Here is a 17,708-nt window from a genome sequence, read left to right on the forward strand (position 1 = left end):
TGCCACCGCCCTGCGCTCCAGGGGAGGGGGAGGATTCCCGCCCCGGGGACGACGGGGAGCCCAGGCCCACCCCATCCCGCGAGCGAGGGGCCTTCTCGGAGCAGCCCTGTGCCCGCGCTGGCGGGCTCCTGCCTGGCTGCGCCGCCCCAGCTACCTGTGCAGTTGCCCCCGCTGCGGTCGAGCTCGTAGCCATCGTCGCAGGCGCAGCGGAACATGCCCGGCAGGTTCTGGCAGCTCCCGAAGACGCAGATGTTCTGGAAGGTGCATTCGTCGATGTCTGCGGGGAGAGGCAGCCAGGCTGAGGGAGCAGCGAGCAGCTTCCTCGCTCCCCCGTGAGAGCACGACCCCCAGTCAGCTCGCCAGGGAGGAGACGCTGTCCTGGGCTCAGTGCGGCCCTCCTGCAGCAAGCCCCCATCCTCAACACCTGACACCGCTCTGCAGCCTACAGGGGCCGCTGTGGCAGCATGGTCAAGCAGCCTGGCTTTAGGCTTCAGCCTCCTTAGGGTCATGGGTTTGAATCCCACCGCTGCCAGAAACACTTTTCAATAAAGAGTTAGATATATTCCCTGAGGACAGGTTCATCAACAATTGTTAACCAGGGAGGGCGTCTCTGTCTGAGGCTGGGAACAGGGGAGGGATCACATGGTGATTCATAGAATCATAGGGCTGGGAGAGACCTCAGGAGCCATGGAGTCCAGCCCCCTGCCCAAGGCAGGACCAATCCAACTCAGTCAGCCCAGCCAGGGTTGTGTCAAGCAAGGACTTAAGCACCTCTAGGGACGGAGATTTCCCCAGCCCCCAGGAACCCAGCCCAGTGCTTCACCACCCACCTAGTGGAATAGTTTTTCCTAATCTCCAACCTAGCCCTCCCCCACTGCAACTTGAGCCCATTGCTCCTTGTTCTGCCACCTGCCCCCACTGAGAACAGCCTCTCTCCATCCTCTTTGGAACCTCCCTTCAGGACGTTGCAGGCTGCTCTCAAATCCCCCCTCCCTCTTCTCTTCTGCAGACTGAACAAACCCAAATCCCTCAGCCGCTCCTCGTAGGTCATGTGCTCCAGCCCCCTCAGCATTTTGGTGCCCTCCACTGGCCCCTCTCCAATGCGTCCACAACCTTTCTACAGTGGGGGGCCCAGAACTGGACACAATACTCCAGATGTGGCCTCACCAGAGCTGAATAAAGGGGAATAATCACTTCTCTGGATCTGCTGGCAATGCCCCTCCTAACGCAGCCTCTTCTCTTCCCTCCCTCCGGGCACCTGGCATTGGCCACTGTGGGCAGACAGGACCCTGCACTGGATGGACCTTTGTTCTGACCCCACCCGGCCGTTCTCATGTTCTTACATGACTGAAGCCCCAGCGAGCTCAGTGGGGGGCACGGGGCCAGGGCCCAGCACTGCAGCAGTGAGGCACAAGGGCCCGGCTGGCTGGGGCAGCGTGGGGGGGCCAGGGCCAGCATGGGGGGGCCAGGGCCCAGCACTGCTGCAGTGAGGCACAAGGGCCCGGCTGGCTGGGGCAGTGTGGGGGGGCCAGGGCCAGCGTGGGGGGGGCCAGGGCCCAGCACTGCAGCAGTGAGGCACAAGGGCCCGGCTGGCCAGGGCAGCGTGGGGGGGCCAGGGCCAGCGTGGGGGGGCCAGGGCCAGCGTGGGGGGGCCAGGGCCCAGCACTGCAGCAGTGAGGCACAAGGGCCCGGCTGGCCAGGGCAGCGTGGGGGGGCCAGGGCCCAGCACTGCAGCAGTGAGGCACAAGGGCCCGGCTGGCCAGGGCAGCGTGGGGGGGCCAGGGCCCAGCACTGCCGCAGTGAGGCACAAGGGCCCGGCTGGCCGGGGCAGCGTGGGGGGGCCAGGGCCAGCGTGGGGGGGCCAGGGCCAGCGTGGGGGGGCCAGGGCCCAGCACTGCAGCAGTGAGGCACAAGGGCCCGGCTGGCCGGGGCAGCGTGGGGGGGCCAGGGCCAGCGTGGGGGGGCCAGGGCCAGCGTGGGGGGGCCAGGGCCCAGCACTGCAGCAGTGAGGCACAAGGGCCCGGCTGGCCAGGGCAGTGTGGGGGGGCCAGGGCCCAGCACTGCAGCAGTGAGGCACAAGGGCCCGGCTGGCTGGGCCAGCGTGGGGGGGCCAGGGCCAGCGTGGGGGGGCCAGGGCCCAGCACTGCCGCAGTGAGGCACAAGGGCCCGGCTGGCCGGGCAGCGTGGGGGGGCCAGGGCCAGCGTGGGGGGGCCAGGGCCCAGCACTGCAGCAGTGAGGCACAAGGGCCCGGCTGGCTGGGGCAGCGTGGGGGGGCCAGGGCCAGCGTGGGGGGGCCAGGGCCCAGCACTGCAGCAGTGAGGCACAAGGGCCCGGCTGGCCAGGGCAGCGTGGGGGGGCCAGGGCCCAGCACTGCAGCAGTGAGGCACAAGGGCCCGGCTGGCCGGGGCAGTGTGGGGGGGCCAGGGCCAGCGTGGGGGGGGGCCAGGGCCCAGCACTGCTGCAGTGAGGCACCAGGGCCCGGCTGGCCGGGCAGCGTGGGGGGGCCAGGGCCAGCGTGGGGGGGCCAGGGCCCAGCACTGCCGCAGTGAGGCACCAGGGCCCGGCTGGCTGGGCAGCGTGGGGGGGCCAGGGCCAGCGTGGGGGGGGGCAGGGCCCAGCACTGCTGCAGTGAGGCACAAGGGCCCGGCTGGCTGGGGCAGTGTGGGGGGGCCAGGGCCAGCGTGGGGGGGCCAGGGCCAGCGTGGGGGGGCCAGGGCCAGCGTGGGGGGGCCAGGGCCGGCGTGGGGGCCAGGGCCCAGCACTGCTGCAGTGAGGCACCAGGGCCCGGCTGGCTGGGGCAGTGTGGGGGGGCCAGGGCCAGCGTGGGGGGGCCAGGGCCAGCGTGGGGGGGCCAGGGCCAGCGTGGGGGGGCCAGGGCCGGCGTGGGGGCCAGGGCCCAGCACTGCCGCAGTGAGGCACCAGGGCCCGGCTGGCTGGGGCAGTGTGGGGGGGCCAGGGCCAGCGTGGGGGGGGGGCAGGGCCCAGCACTGCCGCAGTGAGGCACCAGGGCCCGGCTGGCCGGGCAGCGTGGGGGGGCCAGGGCCAGCGTGGGGGGGCCAGGGCCGGCGTGGGGGGGCCAGGGCCAGCGTGGGGGGCAGGGCCCAGCACTGCCGCAGTGAGGCACCAGGGCCCGGCTGGCTGGGCAGCGTGGGGGGCTCTTACCCTGGCAGGCCCTGCTGTCCTCCGTGGGGTTGAAGCCCATCTCGCACTCGCAGCGGTAGCCCCCGGGCGCGTTCAGGCACTGCCCATTCTCGCACAGGTTCACGTTGTCCGCACACTCGTCTACGTCTGCAGCAGAAGCCCCGGCACGTCAAGGCAGCCGTGGGCACCAGGCTGGAGCCCCCTCCCCCCCAGGAAACTCCCAGGAGCTGCCACATCACAGCGCTCCCTGGCCTCCGGCTCACGGTACGCAAGCAGGTGGGGCTGGGGTAACCCTGAGGGGGCTGGGGAGATCCCAGGGGTGAAGGGGTGGGGGGTTGGGGAGATCACAGGGGTGAAGGGGTGGGGGGCTGGGGAGATCCCAGGGGTGAAGGGGTGGGGGAGATCCCAGGGGTGAAGGGGTGGTGGGTTGGGGAGATCCCAGGGGTGAAGGGGTGGGGGGTTGGGGAGATCCCAGGGGTGAAGGGGTGGGGGGTTGGGGAGATCCCAGGGGTGAAGGGGTGGGGGAGATCCCAGGGGTGAAGGGGTGGGGGGTTGGGGAGATCCCAGGGGTGAAGGGGTGCTGGGTTGGGGAGATCCCAGGGGTGAAGGGGTGGGGGGTTGGGGAGATCCCAGGGGTGAAGGGGTGGGGGGCTGGGGAGATCCCAGGGGTGAAGGGGTGGGGGAGATCCCAGGGGTGAAGGGGTGGTGGGTTGGGGAGATCCCAGGGGTGAAGGGGTGGGGGGTTGGGGAGATCCCAGGGGTGAAGGGGTGCTGGGTTGGGGAGATCCCAGGGGTGAAGGGGTGGGGGGTTGGGGAGATCCCAGGGGTGAAGGGGTGCTGGGTTGGGGAGATCCCAGGGGTGAAGGGGTGGGGGGTTGGGGAGATCCCAGGGGTGAAGGGGTGGGGGGTGCTGCATAAAAGCCTCCGCCCGAGCTATTACTTGATTTCACACCTGGCCTTTCTGGAAAGACACTAAGCTGCAAGGCCCTGCCAACACATGACTGAGAGACGGACAAAAACCTCCTGCCCACTGCATTGCTGGGGTGCGGGCAGTTGTCTTCTAAATCACTTCATTACTGATGATTTGTAAATGATTCTCCGAGGCTTTGTAATTGTTTCAGCTCCATTGCCGGTTAAACGCTGCAACGCCTTGTCATCTTTGTTAAACCTCGCAACTTTGTAACTCTCAGCCACTTTGCTTGTAATTTGCTCTAAACTGCATTCTCCCCTGGGATAGGAATGTGTGGGTCTGTCTACACTACCCTCCTAGTTCGAACTAGCGGGGTAATGTATGCATACCGCACTTGCAAATGAAGCCTGGGATTTGAATTTCCCGGGCTTCATTTGCATAAGCGGGGAGCCGCCATTTTTAAAACCCCGCTGGTTCGAACCCCGTGCAGCGCGGCTACACGCGGCACGAACTAGGTAGTTCGAACTAGGACCTTGTGAAATGAGGAGAAGTTCTTTTTCTGAGAAGTTCCTCTTCCTGCAGCCAGAAGCTCTCTTTGTTTCTTGACCAGCTTCCCAGCCATGATCAGCAGACAGACCCTCCAGAACCAACATACCTTGGCTCCTTCTGCAACCCATATGCCTGTGTAAGTGTGTGAGTGCCTGAGGGCAGGGATAGTTGAAGCAAAATGCAGGACAATGTAGCACTTTAAAGACTAACAAGATGGTTTATTTGAGGGCAGGGATGAATGTGTGTGAATGAATGAAGGGGTGTGTGTGAGAGAGGCTGAGAGTGAGAAATGGCTGGTTCCCCTTTAGTGGTAGTTCTGTCCCCTTTAGCTTCACCATATAGTGGAGTGTTAATTCCTCAGTCAAGAAATCCATACTAGTGTAACCCTGGGTGCTCTTCAGTGGGAATTTTTTGAGTAACAGGAGGCTGGGGAGATCCCCGGGGGAATGGGGTGGGAGGCTGGGGAGATCCCAGGGGGAAGTGAGCAGGGAGGAGGGGAATGAGGAGATCCCTGGGGGGAAGCAAGTGGGGGGGGGGGAATGGGGAGATCCCTGGGGGGAAGCGAGCGGGGGGGGGGGGGATGGGTGGTGCTTGGGGACCGTCCCAGTTTGCCTGGCAGGTGGGGACGGGGAGCCGGCTGGGACCGATGGGAGCCGGCAGCCGGTACCTGAGCAGGAGGAGCCGTCGCCAGAGAAGCCCTCGCGGCAGGCGCAGCGATAGGAGCCGGGCGTGTTCACACAGTTGGCGTTCAGGTTGCACTTGTGCTCCTCAGTGGCACATTCATCCAGGTCTGTGGGGAGAGCCCAGGGCAGCACGGGGGTCACAGGCTGGGCTGCAGCCCCCAGGCTCCTTCCTCTGCTTGCTGGCATGGTGACAGCTAGCAAGCACAGCGCCACAGCTGCGAGACACTCAGCCACGCTCACCTGCTGGTGAGACGTGGACGCGTGTGCACGGACACACACCACTGGTGAGACACGGACGCGTGTGCACGGACACACACCACTGGTGAGACACGGACGCGTGTACACGGACACACACCGTTGGTGAGACGCGGACGCGTGTGCATGGACACACACCACTGGTGAGACGCAGACGCGTGTGCACGGACACACACCGTTGGTGAGACGCAGACGCATGTACACGGACACACACCACTGGTGAGATGCGGACGCGTGTGCACGGACACACACCACTGGTGAGATGCGGACACGTGTGCACGGACACACACCGTTGGTGAGACGCGGACGCGTGTGCACGGACACACACCGTTGGTGAGACGCGGACGCGTGTGCATGGACACACACCGTTGGTGAGACGCAGACGCGTGTGCACGGACACACCACTGGTGAGACGCGGACACGTGTGCACGGACACACACCGTTGGTGAGACGCGGACGCGTGTGCACGGACACACACCGTTGGTGAGACGCGGACGCGTGTGCATGGACACACACCGTTGGTGAGACGTGGACGTGTGTGCACGGACACACCACTGGTGAGACGCGGACACGTGTGCACGGACACACACCACTGGTGAGATGCGGACACGTGTGCACGGACGCACACCACTAGTGAGACGCGGACGCGTGTGCATGGACACACACCGTTGGTGAGACGTGGACACGTGTGCATGGACACACACCGTTGGTGAGACGTGGACGTGTGTGCACAGACACACACCACTGGTGAGACACTGACACGTGCGAACAGACACACACCACTGGTGAGATACTGATGCGTGTGCACACAGAAGTGTTTCCTGAGGCACTGACACACAAGCACTGCCCATCAGACAATGAGACGTGTGCACAGACCCACCCGCTGCCTGTGAGACACCAACAGGCTGGCACAGACCTGCACTGCCGGGAGATGCTGACACTGACACACATGTGCACACTCGGCCCCGTGGTCCTGGAACGTCTCTAGGGCTGCACACGGCCGGGTGCGGGGAGCTGCTCCAACTCACCGTTGCATTTGAGCCCGTCCCCGAGCCAGCCAGTGCGGCACTTGCACTTGAAGCTTCCGGGCACGTTGATGCAGGAGGCGTGCGCGTCGCAGTTGTGAGCCCCGATCTCACACTCGTCAATATCTGCCCAGAGGAAGGACAGGAGCCCTGAGCCAGCCAGGCCCTCCCAGGACCCCCTGAGGCAGTGGAGGTGCACGGTGGGGTGACCCTCAGCGGAGTGGGGGCGCACAGCGGGATGACCCCCAGGGCAGTGGAGGTGCATGGTGGGGTGACCCTCAGCGGAGTGGGGGCGCACAGCGGGGTGACCCCCAGGGCAGTGGAGGTGCATGGTGGGGTGACCCTCAGCGGAGTGGGGGCGCACAGCGGGGTGACCCCCAGGGCAGTGGAGGTGCATGGTGGGGTGACCCTCAGGGGAGTGGAGGTGCACGGTGGGGTGACCCCCGGGGAATGGAGGTGCACGGTGGGGTGACCCTCAGGGCAGTGGGGGTGCACAGCGGGGTGACCCCCCGGGCAGTGGAGGTGCACGGTGGGGTGACCCCCGGGCAGTGGGGGCGCACAGTGGGGTGACCCTCAGGGCAGTGGGGGCACACAGCGGGGTGACCCCGGGGAGTGGGGGCGCACAGCGGGGTGACCAGTGTATGGCAAGAGGAGAGGCGGGATATAAATCACTTGGCTCCAATTCCTGCGCAGACCCAGCCCCCCGCCCAGGCTGGCACGGTGCCCACCTGTGCAGCCCGTGGTGCCCTTGCGGACGAAGTAGCCGAGCTGGCAGTGGCAGATGAAAGAGCCCTTGGTGTTCTCGCACTCGCCGTGCAGGCAGATGTTGGGGTTCAGGTCACACTCATTCACGTCTGCAGGAAACAAGGCTCAGTCCCCTGGACCTTGGGCCCGCGCCGCTCCCGACCCCCCTGCTCCGGCCGCTCCCGACCCCTCTGCACCCGGCCACTCCCGACCCCCCTGCTCCGGCCGCTCCCGACCCCCCCTGCTCCGGCCGCTCCCAACCCCCCCTGCTCCGGCCGCTCCCGACCCCCCTGCTCCGGCCGCTCCCAACCCCCCCTGCTCCGGCCGCTCCCGACCCCCCTGCTCCGGCCGCTCCCAACCCCCCCTGCTCCGGCCGCTCCCGACCCCCCTGCTCCGGCCGCTCCCGACCCCCCTGCACCCGGCCGCTCCCGATCCCCCTGCACCCGGCCGCTCCCGATCCCCTTGCTCCTGACCCCCCTGCCCACGGCCGCTCCCGATCCCCCTGCTCCGGCCGCTCCCGACCCCCCTGCTCCGGCCGCTCCCGACCCCCCTGCACCCGGCCGCTCCCGACCCCCCTGCACCCGGCCGCTCCCGACCCCCCCTGCACCCGGCCGCTCCCAACCCCCCCTGCACCCGGCCGCTCCCGACCCCCCCTGCACCTGGCCGCTCCCGACCCCCCTGCTCCGGCCGCTCCCGATCCCCTTGCTCCCGACCCCCCTGCTCCGGCTGCTCCCGCCCCCGTCAACAGCCACTTCCACAACTGGCCACTCCCACCCCCTGCCCACGGCCGCTCCCACCCCCCTGCTGGCGCCGGCTCGGCCTGCTCACCCACGCAGGTCCGCATGTCCAGCGAGGCCATGAAGCCGTCGAAGCAGAGGCAGCGATACTCCCCGGGGACGTTGGTGCACTGGCCGCCGTCGCAGATCTCCGGGCTGTCCTCACACTCGTCGATATCTGACCAGGGAGAACCGGTCAGGGCAGGGCCTGGGCCCAGGGGCTGCAGCCGGGGGGGGGGGGGGGGGGAGTCACTGGGCACAGGATACGCCCCCTTGGCCGCCATGGGCATCCGTGTCCTGGCCAGGGCCCAGGACCCGGTGAGCAGGGGGGGCCATCAGTGCCCAGGGCAGTGGGAGAGGGAAGGGGGCGGGGGTGAGGCCCGTCAGTGCCCAGGGCCATCTGGTGCCAGTCCCCACTCACCAGCACAGGAGCGCTGGTCCGGCAGCAGCGCGTACCCTGCTCCGCAGCTGCACTGGTAGCTGCCCTCGGCGTTGGCGCAGTGCGTGTCGCAGCCGCCGTTCAGGATGGTGCACTCGTCAATGTCTGCGTGGGAACGGGCGACCCAGTCAGCCCCAGGGGAGCCCCCGGTGGCGCCTGCACCCCCAGCCTGAGATCAGGGAGCCCCCGGATAGGACACCGGCCCGGGGGGGAAGATGGCTCCTGGCGCTGCCATGCCACTGGGGGGGCGGGGGGACAGGGGGGGACGTCTTGCTGCCCTCCAGGCTCCTTGCCATCCAACCTGTGCCAGGGTGCCTGGTGCTAGCTGGGGCGTGGTTGGGCGGGGCGTAGGGGGACACATGGCTGGGTGGGCCGTAGGGGGAGGCATGGCTGGGCGGAGCAAAGGGGGGTGCTGTGGGTGGGTGGGGCATAGGGTCCTGGTGGGGCATAGGGTCCTGGTGTGGCTAGGCAGAGCATAGGGGGAGGTGTGGCTGGGGCAGGGCATGGAGGCATGGGGGGCCTAGGGCGACGCATGGCTGGGTGGGGCATAGGGGGATACGTGGCTGAGCGGGGCATAGGGGATGTGACAAGAGGGGCATTGGGGGCGTGGCATGGGGGGTGAACTGGGAGGAGCATGGGGGCGTGGTGGGTTATACGGGGACGCGTGGCTGGGTGGGACATAGGGGGGAGGTGTGGCTGGGCGGGGCCTAGGGGGTGTGGTGGGTTATATGGGGACGCGTGGCTGGGTGGGACATAGGGGGGAGGTGTGGCTGGGCGGGGCCTAGGGGGCGTGGTGGGTTATATGGGGACGTGCAGCTGGGCGGGGCCTAGGGGGACGCATGGCTGGGTGGGGCATAGGGAGGCGTTTCACACCCAGGCTGAGCGTCGGCCCGCGGGGCCCCCACTCACCCACGCAGCCCTGCCGGTCGGGAGTGCCCTGGAAGCCGGCGTCGCAGGCGCACTGGTAGGTGCCGATGACGTTGACGCAGTGCCCGTTGCGGCACAGGCTGGCACTGAGCGAGCACTCGTTGGTATCTGGCCGAGAGCGAGAGGGTGAACGGGCCGCTGGGCCCAGCCATGGCCGGGGCTGCCCCCTGGCTCCCCATCCCGGCCCTCCCAGAGCCTGACTGCACGAGGGGCAGAACCAGCTCCCGCCTCCGCCCCAGATGCTGCAGCTGCCAGGGGCACATGCCCACAGCCAGGAAAACGTGCCAGGGGCCACGAAGCCTGGTGCCCACCCGTGAGCCCTGACCTCGTGCGCTCTGCCCTAGACTGTGCAGGCTGCTCAGGAGGGACCAGCGCCCTCAGACTGGGGGCCAGACCCAGAAGGGAGCTGCAGGGGGATCTTGAGGTTCTTTTAGGAGGGTCACGGGGTTGCCACCCTCACGTCTGTGCTGCCTTCAGAGCTGGCACAGGAGTGCAGGGTTGGAAGGCTGGCCAGGAGCCCGGCTCGGAAGGCAGCGCCCGCCAGCAGCAGCGCAGACGTCGGGAGCGCAGGGTGGAAGGCTGGCCAGGAGCCCGGCTCGGAAGGCAGCGCCCGCAGGAGCAGCGCAGACGTCGGGAGCGCAGGGTGGAAGGCTGGCCGGGAGCCCGGCTCGGAAGGCAGCGCCCGCAGCAGCAGCGCAGACGTCGGGAGCGCAGGGTGGAAGGCTGGCCGGGAGCCCGGCTCGGAAGGCAGCGCCCGCAGCAGCAGCGCAGACGTCGGGAGCGCAGGGTGGAAGGCTGGCCAGGAGCCCGGCTCGGAAGGCAGCGCCCGCAGGAGCAGCGCAGACGTCGGGAGCGCGGGGTGGAAGGCTGGCCGGGAGCCCGGCTCGGAAGGCAGCGCCCGCAGGAGCAGCGCAGACGTCGGGAGCGCGGGGTGGAAGGCTGGCCGGGAGCCCGGCTCAGAAGGCAGCGCCCGCAGGAGCAGCGCAGACGTCGGGAGCGCAGGGTGGAAGGCTGGCGGGGAGCCCGGCTCGGAAGGCAGCGCCCGCCAGCAGCAGCGCAGACGTCGGGAGCGCAGGGTGGAAGGCTGGCCAGGAGCCCGGCTCGGAAGGCAGCGCCCGCCAGCAGCAGCGCAGACGTCGGGAGCGCAGGGTGGAAGGCTGGCCGGGAGCCCGGCTCGGAAGGCAGCGCCCGCAGGAGCAGCGCAGACGTCGGGAGCGCAGGGTGGAAGGCTGGCCGGGAGCCCGGCTCGGAAGGCAGCGCCCGCAGGAGCAGCGCAGACGTCGGGAGCGCAGGGTGGAAGGCTGGCCAGGAGCCCGGCTCGGAAGGCAGCGCCCGCAGGAGCAGCGCAGACGTCGGGAGCGCAGGGTGGAAGGCTGGCCGGGAGCCCGGCTCGGAAGGCAGCGCCCGCAGGAGCAGCGCAGACGTCGGGAGCGCGGGGTGGAAGGCTGGCCGGGAGCCCGGCTCGGAAGGCAGCGCCCGCCAGCAGCAGCGCAGACGTCGGGAGCGCGGGGTGGAAGGCTGGCCGGGAGCCCGGCTCGGAAGGCAGCGCCCGCAGGAGCAGCGCAGACGTCGGGAGCGCGGGGTGGAAGGCTGGCCGGGAGCCCGGCTCGGAAGGCAGCGCCCGCAGGAGCAGCGCAGACGTCGGGAGCGCGGGGTGGAAGGCTGGCCGGGAGCCCGGCTCGGAAGGCAGCGCCCGCCAGCAGCAGCGCAGACGTCAGGGGGACGCCGGCCCAGGCCAGTCTCACCTCTGCGCTGCTGGCGGTGGCTCTGCCTTCTGAGCTGGGCTCCTGGCCAGCAGCTGCCGCTCTCCAGCGGCCCAGCTAGGGCACAGCACTGCCAGCAGCAGGGCAGAAGTGAGGGTAGCCGTGCTGCACCCCCAACAACTCTGTGACCCCCCCACAGCTCCTTTTGGGGACGGGGCCCCAGCACCAGGAAATGTCGCAGTTAAATCGCCGAAGCCACGACATGGGCCGTTTCCAAACCCCGTGGCTAACTGACCAAAATGAATTTGAGGGGCCCTCGCCACAGGCCTCTGCCCCGCCCGCCTCCCTCTCACTAGTGAAACCGGGCAGCCCCCGGCCCATCACCGTGTTGGCCAGTCCCTCCAGGCTCTGGGTCCGAATCTGGGAAATGCAGCCTGCCCTGAGCTCCCCACAGCCCGGAGTGGGCTCTGCACGGGCCCAGCGGGCCCCTGACCAGGCCCCCAGCTCCCCACTGGCTCTGCACGGGCCCAGCGGGCTCCTGACCAGGCCCCCAGCTCCCCACTGGCTCTGCACGGGCCCAGCGGGCTCCTGACCAGGCCCCCAGCTCCCCACTGGCTCTGCACGGGCCCAGCGGGCTCCTGACCAGGCCCCCAGCTCCCCACTGGCTCTGCACGGGCCCAGCGGGCTCCTGACCAGGCCCCCAGCTCCCCACTGGCTCTGCACGGGCCCAGCGGGCTCCTGACCAGGCCCCCAGCTCCCCACTGGCTCTGCACGGGCCCAGCGGGCCCCTGACCAGGCCCCCAGCTCCCCACTGGCTCTGCACGGGCCCAGCGGGCCCCTGACCAGGCCCCCAGCTCCCCACTGGCTCTGCACGGGCCCAGCGGGCTCCTGACCAGGCCCCCAGCTCCCCACTGGCTCTGCACGGGCCCAGCGGGCTCCTGACCAGGCCCCCAGCTCCCCACTGGCTCTGCACGGGCCCAGCGGGCTCCTGACCAGGCCCCCAGCTCCCCACTGGCTCTGCACGGGCCCAGCGGGCCCCTGACCAGGCCCCCAGCTCCCCACTGGCTCTGCACGGGCCCAGCGGGCCCCTGACCAGGCCCCCAGCTCCCCACTGGCTCTGCACGGGCCCAGCGGGCCCCTGACCAGGCCCCCAGCTCCCCACTGGCTCTGCACGGGCCCAGCGGGCTCCTGACCAGGCCCCCAGCTCCCCACTGGCTCTGCACGGGCCCAGCGGGCTCCTGACCAGGCCCCCAGCTCCCCACTGGCTCTGCACGGGCCCAGCGGGCTCCTGACCAGGCCCCCAGCTCCCCACTGGCTCTGCACGGGCCCAGCGGGCCCCTGACCAGGCCCCCAGCTCCCCACTGGCTCTGCACGGGCCCAGCGGGCCCCTGACCAGGCCCCCAGCTCCCCACTGGCTCTGCACGGGCCCAGCGGGCTCCTGACCAGGCCCCCAGCTCCCCACTGGCTCTGCACGGGCCCAGCGGGCTCCTGACCAGGCCCCCAGCTCCCCACTGGCTCTGCACGGGCCCAGCGGGCCCCTGACCAGGCCCCCAGCTCCCCACTGCCCGGGCCAGGCTCTGCACGGGCTCAGGGGGCTCAGGACTGCTCCCTCTGACGGGTCTCACCCAGTGCGCTCCCCGCGCTGGCTGTGCGGCAGTACCCTCCCCAAGCACTCACCCACGCAGGCATTGCCTTCCCCCGTCAGCTCGTGGCCCGGGGGGCAGACGCACTCGAAGCTGCCCTCGGTGTTGACACAGATCCCTCCGCGGCACAGCAGCGGGTCCCGCTCGCACTCGTCGATGTCTGGGAGGCAGGGCACAAGGACTTGGTGCCAACCGGCCCTGCTGAGGGTCATTGAGGGCCTGCTCCCAGCAGCCCTGGGCCGAGTCCCTGGCTGCTCCCCCGGGATTAAGCTCCCAGGACGTTCCAGGGGAATTTTGCTCTTTCCTGCCCCCAAAGCCACCTGTGCAGTTGGAGGGGGTGGGGGGAACACAGGGGCCTGGCCGTGGCCTCCCTGCCCACAGGGAAGGCTAGTGGGGTCTGAGGTGTGGTGACAACGCTAAGCCACTCCCACCATGGCCCCACTGCAGGGTCCAGAGGTTGCCCAATGCTCCCCGATGCAGGCTGGGCTCTCCCCCCTGGCACCCCGCCTCTGCCAGCCCCCCTTGGCCCTCCAGACTCTCCCACCCCCCACCCTGGACGCTTGCAGGCTCTGTGCTATCCCAGGCAACCCCCTCGGGCCCTGCTCCACGCGCTCGGCTGAATGGAGCCCGGGGAGGCGCCCAGGCTGAGGGAGGCCCTGCCCAGCAGAGGAGCAGCGCCCGCCCCAGACTGCAGGCCAGGTCGGGGCTGCGCCCTCCCTGAGCGGTGCCAGGCGGAGGAAGGGGGGGTGGGGCCCGGGGCGCTCTCGCTCGGCAGGAAGGGGGTGGGGCCCGGGGTGCTCTCACCCAGCTGTGCTGGGGGGCAGGAGGGGAGGCGGGGCCCGGGGCACTCTCACTCGGCAGTGCTGGGGGGCAGGAAGGGGGCGGGGCCCTGAGCGCTCTCACTCGGCAGTGCCGGGGGGCGGGAGGGGGGCGGGGCGCTCTCACCCGGCAGTGCCGGGGGGCGGGAGGGGGGCGGGGCGCTCTCACCCGGCAGTGCCGGGGGGCGGGAGGGGGGCGGGGCGCTCTCACCCGGCAGTGCCGGGGGGCGGGAGGGGGGCGGGGCGCTCTCACCCGGCAGTGCCGGGGGGCGGGAGGGGGGCGGGGCGCTCTCACCCAGCAGTGCCGGGGGGCGGGAGGGGGGCGGGGCGCTCTCACCCGGCAGTGCCGGGGGGCGGGAGGGGGGCGGGGCGCTCTCACCCGGCAGTGCCGGGGGGCGGGAGGGGGGCGGGGCGCTCTCACCCGGCAGTGCCGGGGGGCGGGAGGGGGGCGGGGCGCTCTCACCCGGCAGTGCCGGGGGGCGGGAGGGGGGCGGGGCGCTCTCACCCGGCAGTGCTGGGGGGCGGGAGGGGGGCGGGGCGCTCTCACCCATGCAGTTCTTCATCATCAGGAAGCCGCTCTCGTAGCCCTCGAAGCACTCGCACTCGAAGCTGCCCGGCGTGTTGACGCAGGCGCCGTGGCCGCACAGGTCGGGCGAGATGCGGCACTCGTCGATATCTGTGGGCGCAGCAGAGTCTCAGCCCCCAGCCCCTGTAGCCAGGGCGCTGCCTGCCCCGGGAACCCAGCCTGGCCAGGGCTGGCTTGCGTGTGCGGCCAGGAGGAGACCCTGCAGCCTGGGGGGCAGGCTGGGTGTGCCGCAGAGGGTCTCCCGGGGGCCAGCGCCCTGCCCCAGGAGTGCCCAGGAGACCGGGGAACAGTCGGGGCAGCCGCAGAGGGGTGGGCTCCTCTCCCTTACCCGTGCAGTTCCTTTCCTCGGCGTCCAAGGCGAAGCCGCTGCCGCACAGACACCGGAAGCTGCCCACGGTGTTCCGGCAGGTCCCGTGCGCGCACAGCCCGGGGAAGACCTTGCACTCGTTCACATCTGGGGGGCAGGTGGAGAAGTCAGTGCTGCAGCCGGGGAAATCTCCTGCTCCCTGGGCGCCAGCTGCAGCCGGGGAAATCTCCTGCTCCCCGGGCGCTGGCTGCAGCCGGGGGAATCTCCTGCTCCCCGGGCGCTGGCTGCAGCCGGGGGAATCTCCTGCTCCCCGGGCGCTGGCTGCAGCCGGGGGGAATCTCCTGCTCCCTGGGCGCTGGCTGCAGCCGTGGGGAATCTCCTGTTCCCTGGGCGACGGCTGCAGCTGGGGGGAATCTCCTGCTCCCCGGGCGCTGGCTGCAGCCGGGGGGAATCTCCTGCTCCCTGGGCGCTGGCTGCAGCCGTGGGGAATCTCCTGTTCCCTGGGCGACGGCTGCAGCCGGGGGGAATCTCCTGCTCCCTGGGCGCTGGCTGCAGCCGTGGGGAATCTCCTGCTCCCTGGGCGCTGGCTGCAGCTGGGGGGAATCTCCTGCTCCCCGGGTGCTGGCTGCAGCCGGGGGAATCTCCTGCTCCCCGGGCGCTGGCTGCAGCTGGGGGGAATCTCCTGCTCCCCAGGCGCTGGCTGCAGCTGGGGGGAATCTCCTGCTCCCCGGGCGCTGGCTGCAGCCGGGGGGAATCTCCTGCTCCCCGGGCGCTGGCTGCAGCCGGGGGGAATCTCCTGCTCCCCAGGCGCTGGCTGCAGCCAGGGGGAATCTCCTGCTCCCCGGGCGCTGGCTGCAGCCGTGGGGAATCTCCTGCTCCCTGGGCGACGGCTGCAGCCGGGGGAATCTCCTGCTCCCCGGGCGCTGGCTGCAGCCGGGGGGAATCTCCTGCTCCCCGGGCGCCGGCTGCAGCCGGGGGGAATCTCCTGCTCCCCGGGTGCCGGCTGCAGCCGGGGAAATCTCCTGCTCCCTGGGCGCCGGCTGCAGCCGGGGGGAATCTCCTGCTCCCCGGGCGCTGGCTGCAGCCAGGAAGGGCCACTCGCGCCCTGGGCACTCACCTTTGTAGAAGGGCCTGCCCGAGAGCACGTCCCCTCTGTTGGCAAAGCCGGGGCCCCGGGGGCAGATGGCCTTGTACTCGGGGCTGCCGGCTCGGGGGCATTCCTCGCAGTCCCTGCCCCAGGCTGAGCCCACGGAGCAGCAGCACATGTCGATCCGGTACTTCCCGGGCAGGGGCGCGGTGCACTCGTCCTCCTCCCACTTGATGTAGCACTGCTCTGCACGCACATCTGCAGGGGGAGCCCGGCTCAGTGCCCGGGGGCGGGGCTGCCTGGGGCCTCTCCCTTCCTGGGGCACCCCCCAGCCCGACAGTCCCGCTGAAGGAGCCTCCCCCACCACTAGAGGCACCTTCCCAGGGGCCAGCACCCCTCAGTCCTGCAGCCCCGGGCTGGCTTCCTCCCCGAGTTAGAGCTTCTTCTCTCTGAGTGCCTGGCTGCAGGGAAGCCCTGGTTCCTCCTGCCTCCGGTGGGCACGGAGAACCCACGGCCGCCCACTCCAGAACAGCCCCACCCCAGGCGGGAGCTTGGGATACTGTCCCCACCCCGTGCTCCCCTGCTCTGCCGTTCTCCCCTGCCGGCCTGCCCTCCCCTGCCCCCCTGGCCCCCACACTCTCCTGCCCCCCCGTTCTCGTACTCCCCTGCTGGCCTGCTCTCCCCTGACCCCCTGACCTCCACACTCTCCTGCCCCCCCGTTCTCGTACTCCCCTGCCGGCCTGCCCTCCCCTGACCCCCTGACCCCCACACTCTCCTGCCCCCCCGTTCTCGTACTCCCCTGCCGGCCTGCCCTCCCCTGCCCCCCTGACCCCCACACTCTCCTGCCCCCCCGTTCTCGTACTCCCCTGCCGGCCTGCCCTCCCCTGCCCCCCTGGCCCCCACACTCTCCTGCCCCCCCGTTCTCGTACTCCCCTGCTGGCCTGCTCTCCCCTGACCCCCCTGACCCCCACACTCTCCTGCCCCCCCCGTTCTCGTACTCCCCTGCCGGCCTGCCCTCCCCTGCCCCCCTGGCCCCCACACTCTCCTGCCCCCCCCGTTCTCCTACTCCCCTGCTGGCCTGCTCTCCCCTGCCCCCCGCTCTTCTGGCCCGCCTGCCTCCCAAACCCCCCATCTCCTCTGCCGGCCTGCTCTACCCAGCTCCCTCACTCTCTTCTGTCCCCCGCGCTCTCCTGCCCTCCCCTGCCCCCCCACGTACGCCCCTGCCGGCCTGCTCTCCCCAGCACTCCTCTGCCCCCCCAGCCCCTGTGCTCCCCTGCCGGCCCTTGCTGAGCGGTGGGGCGTTTGCTAGGGAACCAGGCCTCTGCCCTCCGCATGTCCCAGCCGTGCAGCGGGTGGCTGGGGGAGGGGCAGTGCGCTGGGCTGTCCTCACCCACACACGTCCTGCCGGTCCCATCCAGGGTGAGCCCCTCTGGGCACTCGCAGCGGAAGGAGCCGGCCGAGTTCACACAGCGCCCGTTGGGGCAGACGCCAGGGAAGACCTCGCACTCATTCACATCTGCAGAAGGAGACACAGGGCCTAAGGGGGAGCCAGGGGTGGCCACTTTAACAGAGGCAGCGAGCGGGCTGGAGCCCTGTAGCTAATTCCCGGGTAAAAGACCCACAAGCAAATACAGGAGCCCCTCGGCTCTCAGCAGCGCGGTCGGACATCCTGGGGCAGGGCGCTCGGCCGCTCTTCGGTGCAGGACTGGGCTGTCTCTTCTCACGTTGTTACTGACCCTGCGGGGAGACCCCGTCCGACCGCCGGGTTTGCCTCAGCTCTGGGAGGGGAGAGGGGGCTAGTGGTCACAGCCGGGGCGGATACATCTGGGTTCTATGTAAGGCCATCAGAGCGGCCAGTCTAGCCCAGGGACCTGTCTGCTGACAGCAGCCAATGCCAGGTGCCCAGAGGGGGTGAACAGAACCGGGAACCATCATGTGACCCCCTCCCATCCCGCATCCAATCCCAGCCCCTGGCAAACAGAGGCGATGCTCTCGGACCTGAGCCTGAGGGGTGACCGGGGGGGGAGGCTGCCTGCAGGCTGGGGCCGATTGCTGGGGGTATGTCTACACTACCCCGCTAGTTCGAACTAGCGGGGTAATGTATGCATACCGCA

General features: G+C 69.9%; 1 protein-coding gene across 1 annotated transcript in view; it reads right to left on the reverse strand.

The window, feature by feature from the left end:
• Positions 1-17,708, reverse strand: part of FBN3 (fibrillin 3) — a 169,618-nt gene that overhangs the window by 43,093 nt on the left and 108,817 nt on the right. The window contains exons 23-35 of the mRNA XM_075903143.1: positions 16,985-17,110; positions 15,625-15,852; positions 14,529-14,654; positions 14,162-14,290; positions 12,831-12,956; positions 9,433-9,558; positions 8,506-8,628; positions 8,137-8,262; positions 7,293-7,418; positions 6,568-6,690; positions 5,269-5,391; positions 3,164-3,289; positions 155-277 (exon numbers count right to left, since the gene is read on the reverse strand). Coding sequence (XP_075759258.1) covers positions 155-277; positions 3,164-3,289; positions 5,269-5,391; positions 6,568-6,690; positions 7,293-7,418; positions 8,137-8,262; positions 8,506-8,628; positions 9,433-9,558; positions 12,831-12,956; positions 14,162-14,290; positions 14,529-14,654; positions 15,625-15,852; positions 16,985-17,110 — 1,731 coding nt within the window. The remainder of the gene's footprint in view (positions 1-154; positions 278-3,163; positions 3,290-5,268; positions 5,392-6,567; positions 6,691-7,292; positions 7,419-8,136; positions 8,263-8,505; positions 8,629-9,432; positions 9,559-12,830; positions 12,957-14,161; positions 14,291-14,528; positions 14,655-15,624; positions 15,853-16,984; positions 17,111-17,708) is intronic.

Source organism: Pelodiscus sinensis, chromosome 19 (genome assembly GCF_049634645.1).
Source record: "Pelodiscus sinensis isolate JC-2024 chromosome 19, ASM4963464v1, whole genome shotgun sequence".
Lineage (NCBI taxonomy): Eukaryota > Metazoa > Chordata > Testudines > Trionychidae > Pelodiscus > Pelodiscus sinensis.